This window comes from Rhamphochromis longiceps, linkage group LG7, assembly GCF_057381845.1.
Source record: "Rhamphochromis longiceps isolate RC_006_pf linkage group LG7, R_longiceps_female_GT1.1, whole genome shotgun sequence".
Taxonomy (NCBI): Eukaryota; Metazoa; Chordata; class Actinopteri; order Cichliformes; family Cichlidae; genus Rhamphochromis; species Rhamphochromis longiceps.
Genome location: NC_140563.1, coordinates 59,419,102 through 59,445,798, shown reverse-complemented (window position 1 = coordinate 59,445,798; position 26,697 = coordinate 59,419,102). Strand labels below are relative to the sequence as shown.

Below are 26,697 nucleotides of genomic sequence, written 5' to 3'. Positions count from 1 at the left end.
GTGTTCAATATGCTGCCCATTGTGTTGGATTGTCAATGCAACCCTCTTCTCCCACTCTTCACACACTGATAGCTACACCACAGGAGAAATGCCAGCACAGGCAACCAGTATCCGTAGTTTCAGGTGCTGCAAATCTCGTATCTTCACACCTTAGACAATTGCCTTCAGATGACCCCAAAGATAAAAGTCTAAGGTGGTCAGATCGGGAGACTTTGGGGGCCGTTCAACTGGCCCACGACGACCAATCCACTTTCCAGGAAACTGTTCATCTAGGAATGCTCGGACCTGGCACCCATAATGTGGTGGTGCACCATCTTGCTGGAAAAACTCAGGGAACGTGCCAGCTTCAGTGCATAAAGAGGGAAACACATCATCATGTAGCAATTTCAAATATCCAGTGGCCTTGAGGTTACCATTGATGAAGAATGGACCCATTATCGTTGTACCCCACATACCACACCAAACCATCACTTTTGTTGTTCCAAGAGTCTTGGAGGGATCCATCCAATGTGGGTTAGTGTCAGTGTTCTGTTTGTTAACTTCACCATTCACATAAAAGTTTGCCTCATCACTGAACAAAATCTTCTGCGTGAACCGAGGGTCCTGTTCCAATTTCTTTTTTTGACCATCCATCCATCCATCCATTCGCTTCCGCTTATCCTTTTCAGGGTCGCGGGGGGCGCTGGAGCCTATCCCAGCTGTCATAGGGCGAAAGGCCTATGACAAAAGTTGTATCCAAGATGGCTGACTTCTAAATGGCCACCATGGTCACCACCCATCTTGAGGATTTTGCCCCCTCACATATACTAATGTGCCACAAACAGGACTTTAATATCACCAACCATTCCCATGTTATTACGGTGTATCCATATAAATGGCCCACCCTGTACACTCTGGGTTCCTTCCACTGGAACTAAGGGGCTATTACATTCAGTTCTTTTTAATTCTTTTGGCGGCAAAGAAAGACTGGACCCAGGGTGGTCAAAACTCAATAAATGATCTTTAATTTACATTTACATTTCATACATTTCCTGTTTTTCAGTCTGGCTGAGCACTTAGTTTGTGAGTCAAACGTGGCTTTGCTTTACAAGCCTTTATTACTAAAATACATAAAACAATATAATCAGAAAATAAGCACTAAGAATATATGTTTATTCCTTAACAGGGCCAAGCCCAACTCCTGAAAAACAACCCCACACCATACTCCTCCTTCCACCAAACTTCACACTTAGCAGAGTGCAGTTAGACAAGTACCTTTCTAAGCTCCTTAGACTACCATGATCTGGATGACTGAGAACCTACACAGACACTTACATGAGTACCAACTGCCGCAACTGCCAAAACCAGACACCTAAGCCTTCATCACTACATCTAATGGTTTGCATTGCACTTGGTGATGTAAGGCTTGCATATAACTTCCCAGCCATGGAAACCTATTCCATGAAGCTCTATACGTCACTGTTCTCAAGCTATTCTGAAGGCCACATGAATTATGGAGGTCTATAGTGATTAACCCTGCAGAAAGTTGACAACCTCTATCATTTTGCGCCTCCTCTGACTGTGGAATATTTAGTAGGGAGTAAATTTCACGCCTGGACTTGCTTTTGCACAGGTTGTATAATATCACTGTGTCATGCTGGAATTCACTGAGCTCCTGAAAACAACCCATTATTTAACAAATGTTTGTAGAAGCAGCCTGCATGTCTAGGTGCTTGATTTTATATATCTGAAGTTTTTTATCACAGAAGTTATTGGAACATCTGAATTCAATTATTTGAATTGGTGCGTTAAAACTTCTGGTAACATAGTGAACTTCATATATGGGCCATAAATACATGTGGTTATTATTAGGGGTTCCCCAGTTGAGTGAGTAACACACGCCAGTGTTATTTTGTCCAGCAGAACATACACTGTGTGGTTAACAGTAATTTTATTTAGAAGTGCAGTTTTGGCCACACACTGCCAGCTGTCTCATACCCAGAGATAACCTTTTCTACTCTGCTCTGCACTCAGTGGCTGTCCAGTCCCAGCTTCAGCTCTTCCTTCCAGGTCCTGGCGCTCTACTGGAATAGGGGAGGCATGACTAGATGATAGTTGCCAGTGTCCCCCGGCACTGTCCTCTGAACCCACTTCACCACCCCACTCCTGCAGCCAAGCTTCAGACCACACCCCACTACATGCTGATTGAGGCCACTATAATAACATTGTAATAACCATTGATACTAAAATCTATTAGATAAATGATGTACATTTTTATTATGCCTTTTAAATTCTGAACTAATATAGTTGGCTGAAGTTTTTCTAAGTAACAGACCAGTGCATTTATTCTTAGCTTGCTCTGAATTTAAAGTGCAGAGATGTCTACAAACCAAAGTGCTTTGAGTGCTCAGATAGAGGAGAAAAGCACTACATAAGCATGATGCCATCTGATTTTGGTCCTGCTGGAAGAACAGGAAGAGTATTATGTGAAATATATAAAAAATTCTAACTTACTAATTTTGGTTTATCAGTACATCAAAAAAGGCTTGTGTCTTAAACGCAAGGTAAAGTTTGAACTTAGTGCTTATCTTTTGGTGTAACTGCCTTGGAAATGATAGGGCCCATGTCTCAGTAAGCAATCATCTCAAATTCAAATCTGGGTATGTGTGGAACTGGAAAAAGGTGATAGGCAGTTCTGAATTTCATCCTTTTTTGGTAATCTTTGGGCTGATGATCTTTAACCACTTCTCATTTGATTAACTTTGAGTATTCTGATATTGTCTGTTTTTGACATTCATTGGTGTAGGCTCATTTTTCTTTAGCTGGTATAGATATTCTTATATGTGATCAAGGCTTTAACCAGGTATGAGGACCCCATTAGTTAAGTTAAAACATTAAAGTATTAAAACATGTGGCTAAATATACAGGATTTAATACACTGTCAACTGATCACCACTTGGTGGTGAGTTGGATCAGGTTGCCGGGGAGGACACTGGACAGAGCTGGCGCGCCTAAACGTATAGTGAGGGTGTACTGGAAATGCCTAGGAGAGGCCTTGGTCCACGAGTTCTTCAACACACACCTCCGGCAGAGCTTCAACAGCATTCCAAGGGAGACTGGGGACACTGAGTCCGAATGGATAATGTTCAGCATCTCCACTGCCAAAGCCGCTGCACTGAGCTGCGGCTGCAAGGTGGCCGGTGCCTGTCGTGGTGGTAACCCCTGAACCAAATGGTGGACACCAGAGATGAGGGGAGCCATCAAGCTGAAGAAGATATCCTATCGGGCTTGGTTAGCCTGTGGGACTTCAGAGTCAACTGATAGGTACCAACAGGCCAAGCGGAACGCAGCACAGGGAGTGGCTGGAGCAAAAACTCAAAAAGACTTTTGGACTGCCTCAAAGAGATTCTGGCAAACCGTTACGTTACTCAGGAGGGGAAAGTGGTGTGCTACCGGCACTGTGTATAGTGCGGGTGGAGCACTGCTGACTTGTTGGGTGGCAGAAGGAATACTTAGAGGACCTCCTTAATCCCACTGGCATGTCTTCCGTGGAGGAAGCAGAGACTGGGGACAAACTGGATAACCCGCCAATCTCTGGGGGCGAGGTCACTGAGGCAGTTAAACAACTCCTTGGTGTCATAGCCACTGGGGTGGATGAGGTCCGCCCTGAGATCCTGAAGGCTCTGGATGTTGTAGGACTATCTGGGTTGACACGCCTCTACACTGTTGAGTGGAGATCAGGGGCAGTACCCCTGGATTGGCAGACCGGGATGGTGATTCCCATCTTTAAGAAAGGGGACCGGAGGGTGTGTTCCAACTGTAGGGAAATCCCACTTCTCAGCCTCCCTGCCAAGGTCTATGCCAGGGTGCTGGAAAGGAGAGTCCATCCGTTAGTCAAACCTTGGACACAGGAGGAACAATGCGGTTTTTGTCCTGGTCGTGCAACACTGGATCAGCACTTTATCCTCTCAAGGATACTTGAGGGTGCATGGGAGTTTGCCCAACCAGCTTAGTGTGGCCTCGGGGTGTCCTGTAGGAGGTGCTCCAGGAGTATGGGGTGTCTGGCCTACTGTTACGGGCCATTCGATCCTTGTACAACCATTGCAAGAGCTTGGTCCGCATAGCCGGCAATAAGTCGGACTTGTTCCTTGTGGGTGATGGGCTCTGCCAAGACTGCCCTTTGTTGCCGATTCTGTTTGTAATTTTTATGGACCGAATTTCTGGATGTAGCCAAGTGGCGGAAGGCTTTCACCTGGGTGGTCTCAGATTCTCATCTTTGCTTTTTGTGGATGATGTGGTTCTTTTGGCTTCATCAGGTGATGGCCTTGAGCGTGCTTTGGAATGGTTCGCAGCCAAGTGTGAAGCGGTGGGAATGAGAATCAGCAGAGGTCTGGGCTTCTCTTCTTGGGTTGCTGGACAGTGTTCTGGCACCTTTAGTTTCTGAGTATTTAAATCTGATTGGCAAGTTGAATGCTGAATTTGTTCATTTTTTATGTTCTACATCCTGGTGACTCCAGTGACAGCATGGAAATACTTGCTCAGTAATAAGAACATAATGCCTGCTTAGACTATGATGTGATGCATTTATGGTGGAGATTTAAAGTTGTAGTTGCAGGTCTTAAGTATCTAGGTAGCTCATTCCAAGTCTTTTCAAATGCATTTTTTTAAACAGGTCAAAGGTTCAACATAAATGTTATCATTAGATGGTGAGCGAAGGGGTCTGTGCAGATGTCCGCATGCCTGTTTCTTGTAATAACATGGACTACTCAGTCCATATATATACAAGTATACAGACAAATCAATACTTCCTTCATGGTTCTTCATGTTGCAAGGTAAAAAAGAAAAGAAAAAAAAGATTATAAATAAAAACCAAGCAATTCCAAAATCTCCTGTGAGGAAGGACACTTCTTGGTGGCACAAGGGGGGAACTCCCTTTGAACAGACAAAAATCTTTGTCAAAACAAATAGAGAGTGCAGCCATCCACAGTGAGCAGTGTGGCTGAGCTGAAAGTGAAGCAAGAAACACAGAAAGATGGCAAAAATGATGGGGGGGAAAGCACTGTTAAATACATCTATTATTGTAGAAATAAGGTTATTTGTAGAATAAGTTATTAGTAGAAAGATTGAATACAATAACTTTTAGGTCTTCAAATCTGTGTTGGAGTGTATTATGTATTGGTGTTATGTGTTATTCCTCAAGGAGATTAAAATGCAAAAGGTGTTTTGAGTGAAATTCACAAGTATTTAACTGTTCTGTCCTCACTAGATGTGGGCGTGATTTAGCTTATCTCTCCTTTCTCTTTTCTTTTTGTAAAACTAAATAAACACAAAACAGATAATTACCTTCTCATTCACTGAGCATACATAATGTACTAATTGAAACTTGGTTTTCATGACAACCAGCAAAAACATCAATCTTAAGGTTGCCTAAATTAAACATAAACACCTTCAGTTAACTAGCATTATTGATCATAGCAAGTTAGCAAACACATGCTAATATACAGTCGCTAGCGCACAAGTAGCTTTACAAATGAGTAATGACCACACAGCTGAAATAGTAACTCAGTATACTCAAATTACACATGCATCACAAATCAGATAGTTGAGGTTATAGTATGTAATGGAAACTTAAAGGCATGCGTGGGCAAAGGTTTCACCTCCACTGAGCACTTGTAGCAAACAAGCTGGGCATAACAACTTCCCAAATCATACAAACTGTAATGTATGTTTGCACTGATTGCCGATCACGCTTCAACTGAGTCGTCCTCGGTCAGAAGGAATGGCACTCCACAGTGAGGTAGTTCAAATAACTTTACTAAGGAGGTGGCAGATGACATCAACAGGATGTACAGCGTTGGTAGGGAGGCATTACAGTATTCACATGCAGGTAAAGGGGGTGTGAGTGTGTATATGGGTGTGTGTGTGGTCATCTGTAAACAGAAAGAACAAACATTTGTATTAACCACTATGGATAGCAGTGTACCCCTTCTACAGTACTGTGGGTTTCCAGCGTAATGTTATACAATCTGCCATAACCTCATGGCCACTAGATGGCACCCTAAGACCATAAATGAATTTCTGGCTCGTATATACATTGGCAAACCAGACCTCTGCAGATTACAACGCTTCAGAGAATAAACATAGTAAATAGTTACATCCACCTACAACCACAATGCTTGACAGTAAGTCATATATGGAATGAAATCTGGGCTGAACACAAGCCTGCCTGTAGTAGGTCAAAAAACGTATCTTAGCGATAGCAACGGGACTAGCTTCTTACGTAGCAAATTACACAGATAAAGTCAAACAAGCATCGCTCTCATCTTACAATACTCACATAGTAAGCACGCACACAGTATTAACTCACACAGGAATGCAAGTAAATACGTTATCCTCCGACACACCTCTCATCTGCGCAGAACTGCGCTGAACACGTTCCCAACCGGAAGTACAGATACCAAGGTGCATCATGGGTAACGTAGTATAAACAGTTACAATGAACAAGCGGACTTTTAACACAAACAAATCATACAAACAAAAGCATATTACCACATTAAAGTTATACCAACACACAAATTATTTTATACCACTACTTCTTTTACTTTACTGTTTAGTTTCCTGTATACCTCAGTCTTTCTTTATAGTTTCCTTGGGGAACAGAAGGATGAGCTGAGAAACTGGACATAGGTAAATCCGTGGAGCACCTTGTTTCACAACCCTAACCTCCACCTTTCTGATTTTATTATCTTGACTAGGGATGTTCTTAACAATGAGACCAATAGGCCATTCATTTCGCTTGGTTGGTCATCCTTCAGTAAGACAATGTCTCCGACTTGCATGTCCCTTTTGTCATTGATCCACTTCTTTCTGGACTGCAGTGTTGTCAAATATTCTTGTCGCCATCGTTTCCAAAAGATGTCGGCTAGACATAGGACATGTCGCCACTGTTTCCTGTATAGGTCTTTCAATCAAACACCCCTTCGGGAGCAGACACAACGTTTGCCTTCTGAGTAAGAAGCATTGCTGGTGTCAACACTGTCGGTGACTCTGGATCTGTACTCACCGGAACCAATGGATGAGCATTCATAATTGCCATCACTTCTGCCATCAAGGTGAAGGACTTCATGAGAAAGACGGGTAGGCCCCGACTGCAGCAGCATGGCATCTAAGATCTGATTCAAGACTCCAGCTCAGTCCAAGGCTACGCTGAACAGGAAGAGAATCTGTCCCTAGGTCTAGGTTTTTCAGGTCCTTGGCCAGATCATCAGCTGGAAATGCATCCATTACCTTGCTACTGTTTGAGGCAATTTTGTGTAGCCATAAATTGGACTCAGCTAACATCTTCTGTGTTCTTTGAAGAAGACTGATGGCTTCTGTTTCTGTAGGGAGTGAAGTCAGACAGTTGTCGACATAAAGGTTTCTGGTAACAAACTTCCTTGCATCTTTGCTGTGCTCTGCCTCTCCTGCTTGAGCTGCTTTTCTCAGCCCATAGATCGCCACAGCTGGTGAGGGGTATTGCCAAACACATGCACTGTCATGCGGAACTCTGTCACATCTTTTGAGAGGTCATTGTTTCGGTACCAGAGAAAACGTAGGTAGTTCCGGTGATCTTCCCTTACAGTAAAGCAGTAGAACATCTGTTCCACATCTGCAGTTATTGCTATAAGCTCTTTTCGAAACCGCAGTAGCACTCCAACCAAAGTGTTGTTCAAGTCTGGACCACTTAAAAGGACATCATTCAACGACACCCCCTCGTGTTTGGCGCTCGAGTCAAAAACTACCCGTATTTGTCCAGGCTTTTGCGGATGGTATGCTCCAAACAATGGAAGATACCAGCACTCTTCCTCAGGCTTCAAAGCACGTGCTAACTCTGCTTGCTGAGTGTCAAACATCTTCTGGATGAACTTAACAAAGTGATCTCTTATGTCTGCCTTCCTGTCAAGACTCTGCTTGAGAGTGTGCAGTCGTTTAAGAGCCTGCTGGCGGTTGTTTGGCAGTCGCTGCCTATGTGTTGCAAAGGGCAGAGGTGATCGAGATGACGTCGATGCTTGATGCACCAATGTAACCCATCTGTATGTTACGTCTGTCTATGCATTGTGTTCTGGCATGAAAGTAAGAGACAGGAGACAGCACTGGGTCTTTGGCTTTTTACTGCACATCTGCAACACAGAAATAAAGGCCTGAGCTGTGTGTGTCGCGTCTGCCAGGACACCTCTCCTCCGGCCATGCTGAAAGGAGCGGTGACCGGGGCACACATGCACGCGCCTACGTCATATGTAGCGCGCACACACATGAACACACACAGACTCAGATCACACAGGCAGGAGATTAAAATGCAAAATGAAATATTTAATTAAAAAAAAGGTGTTTGGGGTGAAATTTACAAGTATTTAACACATATGTTACATGAGCCTCAATAGATTTTCTTTGTACACTGGCTGTGATCAGCTGCTGCGGCTCTGAGATTTTGTTAATATTTGTAGATTTACACATTTGAATTCAAGAAGATGTAAGCAGATGTTTTTAATGAATTGTTTTGGCTGATTTCCAACGCCAAGTTTATCAAATGTCACTGAGTAGTCCTTATCATTCTCCATTGCTGTGTGACGTTTGCTCTCACTCTTTCCTCTACCTGGGAAACACAAGTGGACACAGTGTGCAGGCTGAACACAAACAGTTTGTGTGTCTGCTGATACTTGTTAACTTGTTAACTGAAACATTGCCTTTTAATTTACCTGCTATATTACTCCTTTTATGCTCGTTCCTCTTCTGTAGGTCTATCTAGATTCTGAAGTATCACAAATATATCTTATGTACATTGACACTCGTTTTGATGTGGCAAAACTCCCCAAAACAAACATACAATAAGTTATGCATAAATTACACGTTTTTGCCTTTTCCGTCACTTTATATGTAATAATCCTTGGTGAAACACCGTTAGGATAGTCCTTTGTGTATAGGGATGGGTATCGTCTAGGTTTTATCAGATACTGATGCCACACCGGTACTTTTGAAATGGTGCCAGTGCTTAAACAGTGCTCGAACCGGTGCTTAAAGAATGGAAAACACAAACTTTGTCCAAAAACCTCTCATGTTTAGCTGTGTTTTTTTGTAAAAAGATAACAATGTTAGCCTTTTCTGCAGCTATAGGGCATATATGGTATCACTCTTGGCTGGAAGCAGTGCTTAAACAATGGAAAAAACACAAACTTTGTCCAAAGACCTCTCATGTTTAGCTGTTTTCCACTTTTTCTTTGGTCATTTTAGCTTTTTTGGCCAGGGTGAAGGGAGTATCTGCCATCAAACAAGAAGACAGCCGCATGTAACTACGACGGTGTTTGCTAGGTCACCTTACATGCATTAATTTAATAACGTGGTTAGCCTACTCAACGTAAATTACACACGAACAACATTAAGCCACATTAAGAGAAGAACGGCTGCTGCTAGCATTATCATCTGCCATCATTTCTGCTACACTGGCAGGGCTAGGGCCAGGACTCTCCTCTTCGGGTTCTAGGGGGATGTTGCTAACTCCAGATCCGATAACAGGCACCACACCCGCAGTAGATGTGCTTGGTGTGAGGTCTTGCAGCAAGCTATCAAACACGGCGCATTTCTCGGCTTTTAACAAAATGCTATACGTCGCCAGGTGTTTCATCAGATTCGAGGTGTTACCTCCTTTGACAGTATCACAGTATCACCTTAAAGCACTTGTTGCAGGCTGCTGAGTTTGCATCTTTTGCTGTGAAGTACAGCCAGACTTTTGACCGCTTCGCCTTGGGCATTTTTAATCTGTAGCTCTGCTCTAAAAGAACATACCTACCTGGGCCCACCTACTATCCTTGGAAAGGTAAAATGATTGGCTAGAATCCAAAGTGTATGACATCTCAAGAAAAAAAAGCACCGAAATAAAGCAATGAAATGTGCGGTGCTTTTCGGTCTGATTACTACCGTTTATGTCAGAACTGGTGCCATAATGGCACCGGATACCGGTACCCATCCATATTTGTGTATTAACTGTTTAGTTTCAAACCACTTTGATATTTGAAGGTATGCAGTGATGTGAAATGAAGTACTTTGTTATTTGTCACCTCTACGACTGATTTAAATTAGATTAATTTTGGACAAAAAATAAAAAAAAATAATATGAATTATAAGCTTATGGGAATCAAAGAGCATAATACACCTGCCACTGCCTTTCCCCCTCTAATAATTACATTTCAGTTAGATTAAAGACACAGATTTATCTCTCTTCAAATCTTTGCATGTGGACTGTGGTTGCTAGAAATATAAAAACTGTATTACAGAGTCGTTTTAAAAATTGTTTGGGTTTAGGGCTGACAGAGTCTTTGTGTGTGTTTGTGGTTGACTGTGTGTGTTTAGATATAATGTTTTAAAGAATGGTTGTCCTTTTTTTTCAGAAGCTGAGGAGCTGTATCAGAAACGTATTTTAACAATAACTGGAATCTGCATTGCGCTCCTAGTCGTTGGAATCATGTGTGTGGTTGCCTACTGCAAAACCAAGTAATGTCATTAATGCCATTTTTTGTTTTTCATTGTATACTATGTAGGTACTGTCCCTGATTTTATTATAGTTTCATATTGTACCGCCAAATTCAGGGTGCAGTTTCTCTTTTGTAGTTGTGGTTGAATAAATGAATGCAAAATGTATAAAAAAGAAGGGGCATCAATAAAAGAAAGTATTCAGATCAAAGAATAAAAAAAGATGTTAAGATGAGATACTCTGAAGTATTTTAATTAGTAGATGCTCAATTGTACAATTTTAATTGTGCAGTAGACCTCCTTGGTTCAAACATTAGTATAGACTATTAGTTTTACAATTTTTGTAATTGAAAATGTATGTTTGTTTAATATCTGATTCAAAGCATGATTTGATGTGTCTTTTATTGTGATTTAGCTACAAAAGTCTGTTACATTCATCCATTGCACTTCTTCACACAGTGAAACCATTATAACATTTCTAAAGTTACCTATAAAGCTGGACATCATCCACAATTCAATGATCAGAGATACGGTAAAACCAAGTGGGCTGAGAGAATTTTGAGGAATTTGTGTTGCTAGTGGCCAATACAACCATATTCATTGTACTGTTGTACAATGTTATAAACATAAATTACTTTTGCTAGCATCACCTATGAATTACTTTTACTATCTTTTTGTTTATGTGGGACTGCCATCAGTTATGTATCCAAGTTGCGATCTGGGCTCTTTCACGATCTACTTTGTTTCTTTACAAACAGGAAGCAGAGAAAGAAACTACGGGACCGTTTAAGGCAACGTCTAAGGAATAAGAGGAAGAATACCAGTACTGGTATTGACTCCAATGTGGCAAACTCTACCACTGGACGCCCAAATTCTAACTTGCCTCTTCAAGATTTGCAGCTTATTGGTGTATGCTGTTACTGTTATCAAATAAAAGGAATCACAATTTGAATCTGTAAATTCATAACAGTTGTCAGTGTGGTTTCTGCTTTCTGTTTATAGCAACATAATGGAAAGACAATGAAGCATACAGCTGAAAAGGAGACAGAGACAAACCTTTCCACAAGCAAATATACCTTATCTGTGCATAATCCTACCACACTCACCAACATCTCCAGTCAAAGGTAAGAGAATGACTTTATATTTTCACCTTGGGTATTTGATATTATTGAGTTACTTGGTTACTACTTGGTCGGGGTCCAGGTAACACAAGAGGACACTATGTATAATGTAGTAATTGAATTTGTTGCCAGAGCAAACTATGTAGGGTACGTGGGACACTGTTTAGCACATATGTGACTTTGGTCATTAGAACCATTAACACTTAAACTCAGTGCACACTTTAAGAAAAGCTGTGTGGGAATTTGATTTTCCTCGTAGAATTGAGCTTTACTTTTAATCTGTGTGTCAAGTGTCAAATCAAGTGTTAGTTGAAATATAGTTGAAAATTGCCTTCCATTTTTAGATAGTGAAATAAATTAACTTGTGAAAAAACTAGTGAACAATAGATTTTGCTCTAAAAACAGCATTAACTACTAAAGTAATACTGATCATAGTCTTGAAATTACATAAAGCTAAAGCTTTATATTACTCTCACCCAGAGTGGCAAAAATACAGACATTCTGTACTTACTTAGAAGTACAGACCAAAAAAAAAAAACTCCATTAAAACTTGAAGTACTAGGGGTGGCTGTAGCTCAGGAGGTAGAGCAGGTCACCTACTGATCGGAAGGTTGGTGGTTTGATCCCTGGCTCCAGTCTGCATGTCAAGTATCCTTAGGCAAGATACTAACCCCAAGTTGCTCTGTGATGCGTCCATCAGAGTATGAATGTGTGTGATAGTAGTTAGAAAGCACTATGTATAGAGAAAGTGCTTGTGAGAATGGATGTGATTGGGTGAGTGTGGCATGTTGTATACAGCGCTTTGAGTACTTCGGAAGAGTAGAAAAGTGCTATACAGGGAGTGCAGAATTATTAGGCAAATGAGTATTTTGTCCACATCATCCTCTGCATGCATGTTGTCTTACTCCAAGCTGTATAGGCTCGAAAGCCTACTACCAATTAAGCATATTAGGTGATGTGCATCTCTGTAATGAGAAGGGGTGTGGTCTAATGACATCAACACCCTATATCAGGTGTGCATAATTATTAGGCAACGTCCTTTCCTTTGGCAAAATGGGTCAAAAGAAGGACTTGACAGGCTCAGAAAAGTCAAAAATAGTGAGATATCTTGCAGAGGGATGCAGCAGTCTCAAAATTGCAATGCTTCTGAAGCGTGATCATCGAACAATCAAGCGTTTCATTCAAAATAGTCAACAGGGTCGCAAGAAGCGTGTGGAAAAACCAAGGCGCAAAATAACTGCCCATGAACTGAGAAAAGTCAAGCGTGCAGCTGCCAAGATGCCACTTGCCACCAGTTTGGCCATATTTCAGAGCTGCAACATCACTGGAGTGCCCAAAAGCACAAGGTGTGCAATACTCAGAGACATGGCCAAGGTAAGAAAGGCTGAAAGACGACCACCACTGAACAAGACACACAAGCTGAAACGTCAAGACTGGGCCAAGAAATATCTCAAGACTGATTTTTCTAAGGTTTTATGGACTGATGAAATGAGAGTGAGTCTTGATGGGCCAGATGGATGGGCCCGTGGCTGGATTGGTAAAGGGCAGAGAGCTCCAGTCCGACTCAGACGCCAGCAAGGTGGAGGTGGAGTACTGGTTTGGGCTGGTATCATCAAAGATGAGCTTGTGGGGCCTTTTCGGGTTGAGGATGGAGTCAAGCTCAACTCCCAGTCCTACTGCCAGTTTCTGGAAGACACCTTCTTCAAGCAGTGGTACAGGAAGAAGTCTGCATCCTTTAAGAAAAACATGATTTTCATGCAGGACAATGCTCCATCACACGCGTCCAAGTACTCCACAGCGTGGCTGGCAAGAAAGGGTATAAAAGAAGAAAAACTAATGACATGGCCACCTTGTTCACCTGATCTGAACCCCATTGAGAACCTGTGGTCCATCATCAAATGTGAGATTTACAAGGAGGGAAAACAGTACACCTCTCTGAACAGTGTCTGGGAGGCTGTGGTTGCTGCTGCACGCAATGTTGATGGTGAACAGTTTAAAACACTGACAGAATCCATGGATGGCAGGCTTTTGAGTGTCCTTGCAAAGAAAGGTGGCTATATTGGTCGCTGATTTGTTTTTGTTTTGTTTTTGAATGTCAGAAATGTATATTTGTGAATGTGGAGATGTTATATTGGTTTCACTGGTAAAAATAAATAATTGAAATGGGTATATATTTGTTTTTTGTTAAGTTGCCTAATAATTATGCACAGTAATAGTCACCTACACACACAGATATCCCCCTTAAATAGCTAAAACTAAAAACAAACTAAAAACGACTTCCAAAAACATTCAGCTTTGATATTAATGAGTTTTTTGGGTTCATTGAGAACATGGTTGTTGTTCAATAATAAAATTATTCCTCAAAAATACAACTTGCCTAATAATTCTGCACTCCCTGTATAAGAATAAGTCCATTTACTAATTCAACTTCTTTACTCAAATAAAAGCGAAAAAGTACAGGCTCTGAAATATACTCCAATTAAGAAAGTAAAAAGTTGTTGCTTGTTGGAAGATGATTCAACCAGCAGTTTTTTTACAAAGTTAACTGAACCTGGCGCTATAGTAGCCCAGCTTATACTTGAATTACTTTAGTAGAAGATGGAAATTGAAAAAGAAGGAAAAAAAACCCAAACTTTTTCTTGTCTCTAACCAGCAAAATGAGTATGGAAGGGATTAAAGTGGGATTCAGCACATGGAGGAACCCTAAAATTGTAGTCAATAGGGAAAATAATCACAACTCAAAGAACTTTTTATTGAGAACTCCAGCAGATTTTTCACAAACTGTGATTAACTGAGCTGGGCTACTACTGCTCTAAGTTTTACTGCTCTTGTGGATTTACACAACTGAATAGATCAGTGGCACCCAAACTTTTTTTGCTTTTTTGCAATTTGTTTTACAAGAAGATCTTCAGGGTCTTTGAATTAAACTGCAGCCTCTTAGTTGAATCACAGGTAAGATCAATGAACTGTTCCTCCTTGTATGTGCTGAAGTCAGCAGGGGGTGTTGGACTGAAGGGGTCACGGATCCAGTCATATTATTTGGAATCTTGCACCAGGTAATGTCTCTGGAAATGTTTCTGAAGGGCAGACGTGTTTGTTCATGCATGGGATCACTGTATTCTGCAGCTTGTTGTCTTCAATGAATGATTTCAAATTCTCAAATGAGTCCACGTTTCTATCTTTCACTCGTTGCTTCCACATTTCAAGTTTTCTGACAAATGATGTGACTTTATCTGTCAGATGTGGGAGGTGAGTGTTCCTGCCCTGCATCTGTAAATTTAGTTCATTGAGTTTCAGGAACATGTCACTGAGTTATGCCAGTTTCATGAGAAAGTTGTTACAGTTAAATTTGTTGGTAAGATCACTGCCCTCTTTCTTCAAAAAGCTGCGGATCTCATCTCGCAGTTCAAAGACCTCTCTCCTTCCCACATGACAGCCATTGGGACTCGCTGTGATACAAAACGGCTGTGTAGTTGGAGCCCATTTCTTCACACAGTGCCGAAAAAATCTGGGCTTTCACAGGTCGTGTTTTGATGTAGTTGACTGTGGCGATGACATCAGTCATTACCAGTATGGGCCCATGTATAAAAAAGTTATAGTATTACTAGTAATAGACTGCAGCGAGAACTGCCAGCATCTGAGCCAGACTCTGTCTGTCTCGCTCATCATGGTCACCTAAATGCACAGTAATGGCAGGTTTTGTAATAAGGCAGATCACGCTAACATAATATGCACTGTTAGTTGATTATTTACCTGCCGCATTAACGGGAGAAGACGTGCAAACGTTACCGCTGCTGCTGGGTTGAGATTCACGAGTCCGGAGCGGAATTAAAAACACGACATTCATTTAAGGTCATTGTGCGTTTTGTGAGAAAATGCTTTTGCATATTCGTAGTGTTTCCTCCCTTAAACAAAATATCTACTTTATACTTTACAAGTATTGCAAGTTGCCCTGTTGTCATCTGTTCTCGAAAAGTATAACCAAACTTTTGAGCGTTTGAGCCGCCATGTTTCCTGCCAGGTAAATGACGCTCCGCAACGTGGTGACGTCATTCGGGGAAACTGGAATCGATAAGGGAATCGTTTGCAAAAATGGCAAACAATTCCAAGGAATTGAAACAGTGGGAACCGGTTCTCAACAAGAACCGGTTTTTGATACCCATCCCTACTCATTACCCACCGTTGTGCAGGTGAAGCCAAGCGCAAGAAATGCTTCATCATATTTTCTGCTTTTTGGTTTGGAAGGAAGTGGGTTTGTATGCATATTTGGTGATGCTTCAACTTCTGCTTTTCGTTTGTGTGCGAGCCCCGTCAAAAACCTGTCCATTATGCTAGCTAGCAGAGTTCTTTTTTTTTTTTTTTTTGGTTAATTCATACCAAAAATTGCAATTGCTCTGCGCCCTAGACAGTTTCTGTTACTTGGGTGGTTCATTAACAACTAAAGCACAACATTGCCTAATTACCACAGACCTTAAGAAGATATACAAATTGTACTTTGGCTGTCCACTGGGTGACCAGGATAAATCTTGGGGTCAACATTTCTCCTGCAACAGTTGTTCCAGTGGACTTGCTAACTCTGCAAAAAGCAGCAATGCTATTTGCAATCCTGATGGTGTGGCAGAAACCGTGAGATCATCTCAATGATTGCTATTTTTGCCATGTGAAGACTTAGAGACTTAGAGACTTAGAGCTATTTATTGTCATTGTGCAGTTTCTTGCACAGCGAAATTGGGTAGCTAGACCACAAAGGTGCAAAAGTAAGAAGAAGAGAAACCAATATACAACGAAGGGGGGAAAATAAATAAATACAATAAAAAGCAGTGTATATGTATACATATATGTGAGTGAAACTATATACAATGGTGTATGTGTAAGAAACATTGAAATAGACTGGGACCAAAATATTGCACATGAGCCAAAAATATTGCACAGAACATGGAAAGACTTAGATATTGCACATAGATGATCAACAGCACTGTCAGAGTGGATGTGTTGGGGAAGTCTTTACACATTCTTAGTTTGCATTAAGAGTTCTGACAGCCCACGGGAAGAAGCTGTTCTTTAGTCTGCTGGTTTTGCACCTGATGGATCTGGGCCTTTTTCCAGAGGGCAGGATGTTGAAGAGGTGGAGGTTAGGATGGAGGTGGTCCTTTATAATTGCCCTGGCTCTGGAGAGACATCTTGAGCTGGCAATTAAGTCCAGGGAGGGGAGTGGACAGCCAATCACCTTCTCTGCAGTTTTGATGACCCTCTGTAGTCTCTTCTTGTCAGCTGTTGTGCAACCAGTGTACTACACAGGGATGGCGTGCACCAGCACACTGTCGATAGTGGCACGGTAGAAGGACACTAGGAGTTCAGTCTGCCTTATAGGCAAACTGGTGGGGGTCGAAGCTGGGTGGGAGGCACAGGCTTTGAGCACTCTACCAGGTATTCCGTCGGGCCCAGCAGCTTTCCTCTGATTTACTGCTCTGAACACATTGCGGACCTGATGTTGTTGGAGGCTAAATGTGTGGGGGCTGTGCTCAGAGGACGCTGTGGGCAGGGTGGTGTGCATGGTGGGGGTGACTGCAGTTTTCTCGAAGCGGTTAAAAAATGGTTAAGTTCCTCTGCTAACGAGCTGTCCATATTATCTATATTTGTCCCATTGGCTTTGTAATTGGTTATGTGTTTCAGGCCCTCCCATACCTTCCTGGAGTTGTTATCAGAGAGGTGATCTGATAGCTTGTTTGAATAGTCCAGTTTTGCTGCTCTGATGCCTTTTTAAGGTCTGCTCTTGCTCTGCTGTACATGTCCTGGTCCCCAGATTTGTATGCACAGTTGCGTACCTTTAACAGTGCCTGAACCTTGCTTGTCATCCATGGTTTACAGTTGGGGTAGACCCGGACCCGCTTTTCTGTGGTGACAGTGTCTATGCAGTGTTTGATGTAACCCAGCACTGCGGTTCTGTGAGTCTCTAGGTCATCCTGTTCAAAGACACTCCACTCTTTGAGAGCAAAACAGTCCTGCAATTGAGCGAGAGCTTCCTCAGAAATGGTATAAATGGTTCTGATGGTGGACTTTGTCCTTTTCCTGAGTGGTGTGTATGCCGGGACAATGAGTAGGGAGAGGTGGTCGGACATACTCAGGTGGGGGAGGGGAACAGATCTGTAGGCTTGCTTAATATTTGAGTCAACATGATCCAAGGTGTTATTTCCTCTCGTAGGGCATTTCACATGTTGTACAAATTTAGGCAGCACAGTTCTTAAGCATGCTCTGTTGAAATCCCCTGCAATGATGTGTACTCCCTCTGGGTATGTCCGTTGCTGTTCAGAGATTATGTCATGCAGGTATGCAAGGGCTGAGCTAGCATTAGCGTCTGGTGGTATGTAGACTGCTGTTATTAGCACTGCAGGCAGTTCTCTGGGCAAGTAGAAAGGTCTGCACATGACAGACATTTCCTCTATGTCCGGGGAGCAGACTGTGGTGATGATCTTAGTGTTTGTGCACCAGTTTGCGTTCCTTCCGCCGCCTGCGTTTCTTGGCAGAGCCAATAACAATCCACGGAGAACCCGATGTTCTGGCTATCTCCGGGGGGATGTTGTGCACCCTCTGATAATCACTGGTAATTGGGATCTGGCTCTTATATCCGATCTTGCATAATTCCAGATGGTTGTCGGAAAATTTGGCTTTACATAATAAGATAAACAAAAGAATAATAAAAAGAGGAGAAACAAAAAGGAAAGGCACCTAAGTGGAGAGCATAGAGCTGCTGCGTCTGTGCGCGCCGCCATCTTAATTGAAGACAAAAGGATTCTCTGAAAAAACAAGCACAAAATTGTATATATCCCACCCTGGATTCTACAATAAGGTCTGTTCCTCATGATGACCACATGATGGATTAGCTTCTGTAGAAGGTGGTAAGGAACATATTCAAGGCGGATCTAGTTACAATCCAGAGTCATCAGATCCTGATTACGTGACCAATGAAGATTCAGAACCAGAGACTTTTACACAAGTAGAGCTGAACAATCTCGTTTGTGATCTGAATCTGTCAAAAGACAAACTTTATTGCTTTGAGGGTTAAGCAGAAGAATGTGCTTACAATGGGTGTTACTGTAAACTCACTACAGAAGTCAAAGTCATAACTTGACAGCGTTCTTCACTCCTGATGGCTCACTGTGCTATTGTCATGACATCAACAGAACATCAACATTTAGCAGTTTGTCACAAGAGCATGTTCCCGCTGAATGGCGTCTCTTCATTGATTCTTCACAAAGAAGCTTGAAGGCAGTCCTACTCCATATTGGAAATGCCAAACCAAGTATGCCGATTGCCCATTCTGTTTATCTAAAGGAGTCCTATGACAATATGAAGACACTGTTTGAATTAGTCACGTATAAAAATCCTTAGTGGAACATTTGTGGTGATCTGAAGGTGATTGGTATTTTGATTGGAATGCGAGGAGAATTCACCAAATAATGCTGTTTCCTGTGCCTGAGGTACAGCCGATCTACTGTGGAACATTATATCAAGCGTGACTGGCAGCCATAAGATGCCTAGGAGCCAGGAACAAGCACTGTCAGGTTTCTGCCTCTGCCTTGAGGTAGGCTTGATGAAAAATCTTGTCAAGGCCATGAGCAAAGCAAACTCATCAGGTTTTCAGTACCTTGCTGAAAGGTTTCCAAAGATGAATCCTGCAAAAATGAAGGAAGGGATATTTATTGGTCTGCAGATCAAGACTGGTTTGCAGGATGAAAGTTTGGGAGGCGCTCAAGTGGCTCGAAAGCATTCTGGGCATTACCTAGTCACCTGCATAAAAGGAAGGAGTTCAGCATCTGCTTAATTCCTACCAGAAACTGGGTTGTCGAATGTCAATAAAAAAACATTTCCTGCACTCTTACCTCAAATTATTTCCAGAAAATCTTGGCATGGTGAGTGATGAACAGGGAGTGTTTTCATCAGGACATCAAGTTAACCGTTTTATGCGTGAATTATGACAACCTCAATCAGGATTTTTTTTCTTAAGTATTTTTATTCATCTTTAGGCATAAAAAAAGATGAATAAAATATTTAAGAAAATATCCTGATTGAGGTTGTCATAATTAATGCATAAAAGGGTTAAATAACAATAATTACAAGGAAACACGTTATACGCCAGGGTAAGGAGTGACACATCAGTGTCCAATGTAGTGGTTTGTGTGCAAGTATACCATCAACACTGACACAAATACAAGAAAATGGCCTTTAAATAGCTGTCCACCACTGACTGACTACTTGTGGATGCTGTACTGTACAAATCCAGACATAGTATACACAAGGGTTTTTAAATAAATGGTGGTAGCTGACTGACACTGACCTGAATATTTATTGAGTACTGAAACAGTTAATTGATTGGTGCCTGTGGTTTAATAAAGACACTATGCAAATCCATTGCAAATTAATATTACTCATAATTCAAAAAGTTAATGTGAGAAAAAAAACTAAAAGCAGATCTATAAACTGGTTTAGAAAAGTGTGTTGTGTTTCTGATTATTACAAACATGTTTTTGTTTACCTGTGTTATCAGAGACAATGGTTCTATGGCACATAAATTTAATAGTAATAATTGTGTAATTTCCATTTTCCTGTTCTATCAAAGTTACTTGAAAAGGTTATGGCAGAACAATTAACTGATCATCAACCAATCAATCAACTGTTTCATCCAACACATTTTGGTTTTAGATGTTCTACAAAAAATGAAAACCGTTACTTTGCTGAGAATGTTATGTGCAATTTAGATGATGATAAAGTTGTGCCAACAGTGTTTTTTGACCTAAACATGGCAGTTGGCTTATAGCATAGGTGTCAAACTCTGGCCCGCGGGCCAAATTTGGCCCGCAGCCTAATTACAGGGAGTGCAGAATTATTAGGCAAGTTGTATTTTGAGGAATAATTTTATTATTGAACAACAACCATGTTCTCAATGAACCCAAAAAACTCATTAATATCAAAGCTGAATGTTTTTGGAAGTAGTTTTTAGTTTGTTTTTAGTTTTAGCTATTTAAGGGGGATATCTGTGTGTGCAGGTGACTATTACTGTGCATAATTATTAGGCAACTTAACAAAAAACAAATATATACCCATTTCAATTATTTATTTTTACCAGTGAAACCAATATAACATCTCCACATTCACAAATATACATTTCTGACATTCAAAAACAAAACAAAAACAAATCAGCGACCAATATAGCCACCTTTCTTTGCAAGGACACTCAAAAGCCTGCCATCCATGGATTCTGTCAGTGTTTTGATCTGTTCACCATCAACATTGCGTGCAGCAGCAACCACAGCCTCCCAGACACTGTTCAGAGAGGTGTACTGTTTTCCCTCCTTGTAAATCTCACATTTGATGATGGACCACAGGTTCTCAATGGGGTTCAGATCAGGTGAACAAGGTGGCCATGTCATTAGTTTTTCTTCTTTTATACCCTTTCTTGCCAGCCACGCTGTGGAGTACTTGGACGCGTGTGATGGAGCATTGTCCTGCATGAAAATCATGTTTTTCTTGAAGGATGCAGACTTCTTCCTGTACCACTGCTTGAAGAAGGTGTCTTCCAGAAACTGGCAGTAGGACTGGGAGTTGAGCTTGACTCCATCCTCAACCCGAAAAGGCCCCACAAGCTCATCTTTGATGATACCAGCCCAAACCAGTACTCCACCTCCACCTTGCTGGCGTCTGAGTCGGACTGGAGCTCTCTGCCCTTTACCAATCCAGCCACGGGCCCATCCATCTGGCCCATCAAGACTCACTCTCATTTCATCAGTCCATAAAACCTTAGAAAAATCAGTCTTGAGATATTTCTTGGCCCAGTCTTGACGTTTCAGCTTGTGTGTCTTGTTCAGTGGTGGTCGTCTTTCAGCCTTTCTTACCTTGGCCATGTCTCTGAGTATTGCACACCTTGTGCTTTTGGGCACTCCAGTGATGTTGCAGCTTTGAAATATGGCCAAACTGGTGGCAAGTGGCATCTTGGCAGCTGCACGCTTGACTTTTCTCAGTTCATGGGCAGTTATTTTGCGCCTTGGTTTTTCCACATGCTTCTTGCGACCCTGTTGACTATTTTGAATGAAACGCTTGATTGTTCGATGATCACGCTTCAGAAGCATTGCAATTTTGAGACTGCTGCATCCCTCTGCAAGATATCTCACTATTTTTGACTTTTCTGAGCCTGTCAAGTCCTTCTTTTGACCCATTTTGCCAAAGGAAAGGACGTTGCCTAATAATTATGCACACCTGATATAGGGTGTTGATGTCATTAGACCACACCCCTTCTCATTACAGAGATGCACATCACCTAATATGCTTAATTGGTAGTAGGCTTTCGAGCCTATACAGCTTGGAGTAAGACAACATGCATGCAGAGGATGATGTGGACAAAATACTCATTTGCCTAGTAATTCTGCACTCCCTGTACATTTGGCCCGCGGAGCCATACCAAATTACTATTAGAGCTGGCCTACTGGTATTATACAGTTAATATATATATTGTTTAGTATTAAGCTTTGCTTGTTCCATATTCAGTTTTTCAGCAAAACTTGTTTGAGTCCATAAGAAAAGATTCATTCTTATATCTAGAGGAAGATATTTTTTTTTCAATAAATATTAGCGTTAGCCCGCGACTTTGTTCCAGTTTTGAATTTTGGCCCACTGTGTATTTGAGTTTGACACCCCTTGCTTATAGTGTCAAAAAGACAGTCTGTGTAAACTGTTTAAATTTTATTTTTGAAAATACACAGTTAATTGGTTTGAGCCATGTTGTATTATGGTTTTATTTAATTGAATGTTGTAATTTTGTTTGTTTGGATTTTGAATATAAAAGCCAAAAAGTGACAAAAAAAATGAATGTTTATGAATTTGTGATACCTATAAACTCTATGTGCAGCATATCAGTTTCATGCTCCAAATTGAAACTGTTTAAATGTTAAATTGTATTGTCCCTTTTTAAATAAATAAATTGTCCGGGCAACAAATTAGTTCTTTGATTGAGATATGAGCAGGTCTAGCCCATCGGTTGTTAACAAGAACAGCAAGCCCCCTCCTTTCTGCTTACCACTCACCAAGCTGTCACTGCCACCCCGAACAGTGTGGAAGCCTTCAATAGATACACTGTCATCGGGAATGTCCTGTTTCATCTGTATTTCACTAAAGCACATCAGGCTACACTCCAGATACTCCATCAGACTCCAGAGTAACGCTATTAGTTCATCCATCTTGCTTGTTAGTGACCTAATGATCAAGACAAGAGTAAGAACACCAAGAAAAACTATATATAGTTGTTCCCTCGTTTATCGTGGGTGTTACGTTCTAAACATAACCCGCGATAGGTGAAATCCGCAAAGTTGTATATAACATTTGTATTCTATTGTATATATTATTCTATTTTATTCTATTGTATATAGTATTTTATTTTATTGCATTCCAGTGTTTTCTAATTTCTGCTACATAACTTTGCACTTTTGCTGTAACGAAACAAATTTCCCACCTGTGGGACTAATAAAGGTCATCTTATCTTATCTTATCAATTATTATAGATGTTTTTAAGGCCGTAAAACACCTCACTACACACTTTATAGTTTTCTCAGACAGGCATCGACATTTTCACACGTTTCACTCTTGTTTAAACAATCGCAAAGTTCAAACCTTCATAGAAAAATAAGTCCAGTATTATAGAATGAAACCAAAGATCAAACCCTCTTTTCAGGTCAAGAACATGGGAATAGAGCAGCTGCGAGAGAATGCAAAATTAATGAATCAATGGTGCGGAAGTAGAGAAAGCAAGAAGAATAAGTTGAATAAAGCTTGACTTATCTGATTGTTTGGTTTTGCTTAATGTGCCTTGTAATCCTTTGATGCTGACACTGTTGTGTTTGTTGTCTTCTGCTAGCGAAGATTTATGTAAATTTGACAATTTGGTCTACAGCCGATCAGGACACAGAACTCAATGTGCGGTAAAAAAAAGAAGCAAAACTGGACCCCCCAAAAATACGCGAAACAGCGAGGCCGCGAAAAGTGAACCGCGATATAGCAAGGGATCACTGTACATAATTTTAAACTCTACAGGCAACTTCTTAGCCCACTGAGCACTTGAATAGATATTGACCAAAGTGAACCCTATATATGTAGAGTGCTTTTTCTGTGACTGGCTGTTTACAACCATTCTATCCACGCATCCATCCATCAGAATTCTTCCCCTTATCGGAGGCTAGATCGCCATCCAGCACTCTAAGCAGAGAGCCCAGATCTCCCTCTCCCCAGCCACCTCCTCCCATTTATAAGGACAACACCAAAGCATTCCCAGGGCTTGTATTTGCAACCTCATTCAGTCACTACCCAAAGTTTGTGACCATAGTCGAGGGTGGGGACAGATCTGGCGGTAAATTGACAGCTTCGCTTTTACATTCAGCGCTCCCTTTTTCTACTTTGGGTAGAATCTCACATCGGACCTGTACTGGGTATTCCAGTCTTTTATAGCTGAGGATCTTATTCTGAGGTGCTAATTCTCAGTCCTGCTGCATCTAAACGCTTCAGTGCAAACTGGAGGTCACCACCTCATGATACCAACAGATCCACTTTATCTACAAAAAGCAGGGATGAAATTCTGACGACACCAGAATCTGTGACAAAGAGTCCAACATGCACCAAAAATGAGTACAACCTATTGGCAGCAATGCAGACCAAGCTCTCACAACAGTTGTGCAGGCCAGATACCGCATACTCTAGAAACTCCCCCAAACGATACTCTGAGAGACACACTCAAAAGCTTTTTCCAAGTGCTCAAAATATATGTAGTCTGGATGGTAAAACTCCCATGCACCCTCACATATCCTTAAGAGTCTAAAGAGATGGTTCAGCATTCCATGATCAGCACAAAAACCACAATGTTTCTCCAGAATCTGAGGCTCGACTAACAGACAAACCCTCCTTTCCAGTACCCAGCTTTGTGATACCCCCATAATTAGAGCATAGGGTAGCATGAGCGAGCCATAACCCCCAGACTTTACTTGCTTCCTCTACAGAGGAACTTTCAGTGAAGGTCCCAGACACGAGTTATTATAAATTAAATCAAATTCAGTTTTTATATAGTGTCAAATCACAACAACAGCCACCTCAAGGTGATTTATGATGTAAGATAAGCATCCCACAGCAATATAAAGAAAGCCCCAACACTCAGATTAACCTTACAGCATTTTTAATAGACAAGGCCAGTTCACAGCATTAAACCGAGTTATACTGTGGCATCAACATAAGCACAGTTTTAAACAGATTTTTTTTATAACTTGGAAAATGAGTTTGCCAAATTAATTATCAACAGTTATTTTTTCTGTGTAGCTGTGGAATTACTGAAAACTGTTTCTGGAGTACTTTAATGTTCCAGAAATCTTAAAATGCAAAGGTTATGAAGTCTCTCGACTCCTGTCCAGTTAGTCTGTTGTACAATATGATACATATTTTTATGAAAATAAATCATCATAATAAGGAGCACAAGTCATTCCTAAGAGAAGTAAAAAATGTTTAAAAATAGTCATCTGAGTAAATATAAGTTTCCAGATTTAAACAAATATAAAATTTGCTCTGTCCTATCACCTGAGGAAAGTCGGGTTGATTAGACTGAGCAGAATTCAGCTTTGAGAATAGAGTTACCTGTGAGAGAGTGAATCTATAACAACACTCACAAAGCAGAAACCCTTGCATGTATCATGGCTTCTTTGTGTGGGTAGCTGCTGAGTTCTACATGCATGGGTTGTTGAATTCACATGTGAAGTTTTAATTGTTGTTAAGAGCATGAGAGCATGTCATGAGAGCAAAAATACTGTCTGTGCTCTCATGACTGTGAGCCTGCCAGAGGGGAGGGAATTAAAAAAGAGTTTGTCCACTGGCATGTGATGTATCCATTTTATGTTTCCTGAAGTGAACAACAAGCTCATTTGTCTTGCTGGTACTGAGGAGCAAGTGGTTGTTCTAACACCAGGATGTGAATCCCTGGACCTCCTCTCTGTAGGTCGTCTCATTGTTGTCGGTTATCATCCCCACCACGGCTGTGTCATCTGCAAAATTGTATATAAAAATTGTGTTATGAATAGGGGTGCAGTCTTGTGTGAAAAGTGAATATGAGAGTGGGCTGAGAACGAAGCCCTGGGGTGTGCCATGGTTGAGGACAGTGCTGTGATGAGTTCTCCAAGTCTGTCATGCTGTGGTCTGCTGGAAAGGCTATCAACTTGGCATAGTAAGAACAGCAGGACAGATAAAACTCCTGGAACAGGGAGTCAGTCTGCAGGCTCCTCTTTTAGAATAACGGGAAGCCAATAAAGAGAAGCTAATATGGGAGAATTAGGGCCTCTTTTTATTTAGTTCCTATTACTACTTTTGCTGCAGTGTTCTAGAACCACTGAAGGCTTTTCAGGAATATTTCAGAGCGACCTGATTATAATGAATTGCTGTAGTCCAGTGTTAGGAGTAATGTGAGAACTAGCTTTTAAGCATCATTTTGAGACAGGATATTTCAAATTTTACTGATATTGTCCAAATGAATGAAGACAGTTCTACATATTTGCTTATTGTGTGTGCTCAGGGAAATATCCTGACCAAAAATTACTCCAAGATTCCTCCCAGTGTAAAAACCTCTCTCATTGGTTGCCTTTTTTCAGAGGCAAACGCAGTATCCAGCATCATGTGCAGTGAGAATATAACATGTTTACCATTTTCCCAAAAACAAATTCGGATCCACAAAAATTAAGTATATTCAAGTTAGGGAACAAGAAGGCAAGTATTAGAGCCAAGAAACCACTTTGTTTTAAATGCCTTTTTTAAGTATTAAGGAGGGAAAGAAGGCCTTTTGAAGGAAGCTGGGGCAGAGGTCACAGCTCATCAAGAAAGTTTGAGTTATGAGGTACCATAAGATAAGGTCTGCACTGACAATACCTCAGTCAATGTGTGCTAGTCCTGATGGTCTCAATCCAAATGGATTCAAGTCCTTCTGTCCCCCCCGGTGTGTCCACCTCCTGGTGAACATTGCGGACAACTACTCTACTATTATTTTGCTATGCTTTTGAAAAGGTCACTTCTCTTTAGATGTAGA

At 41.2% G+C, this 26,697-nt stretch overlaps 1 protein-coding gene across 6 annotated transcripts in view; it reads left to right on the top strand.

Annotated features, from left to right (window-relative positions):
• nrg1 (neuregulin 1) overlaps positions 1-26,697 on the top strand; it is a 78,333-nt gene that overhangs the window by 33,821 nt on the left and 17,815 nt on the right. For 4 of the 6 annotated variants that reach the window (XM_085414586.1, XM_085414589.1, XM_085414585.1 and 1 more), the window contains 3 exons: positions 10,401-10,503; positions 11,241-11,391; positions 11,485-11,606. In XM_085414586.1, coding sequence (XP_085270712.1) covers positions 10,401-10,503; positions 11,241-11,391; positions 11,485-11,606 — 376 coding nt within the window. The remainder of the gene's footprint in view (positions 1-10,400; positions 10,504-11,240; positions 11,392-11,484; positions 11,607-26,697) is intronic. The other 2 variants (XM_085414590.1, XM_085414588.1) reach the window with 1 other exon arrangement.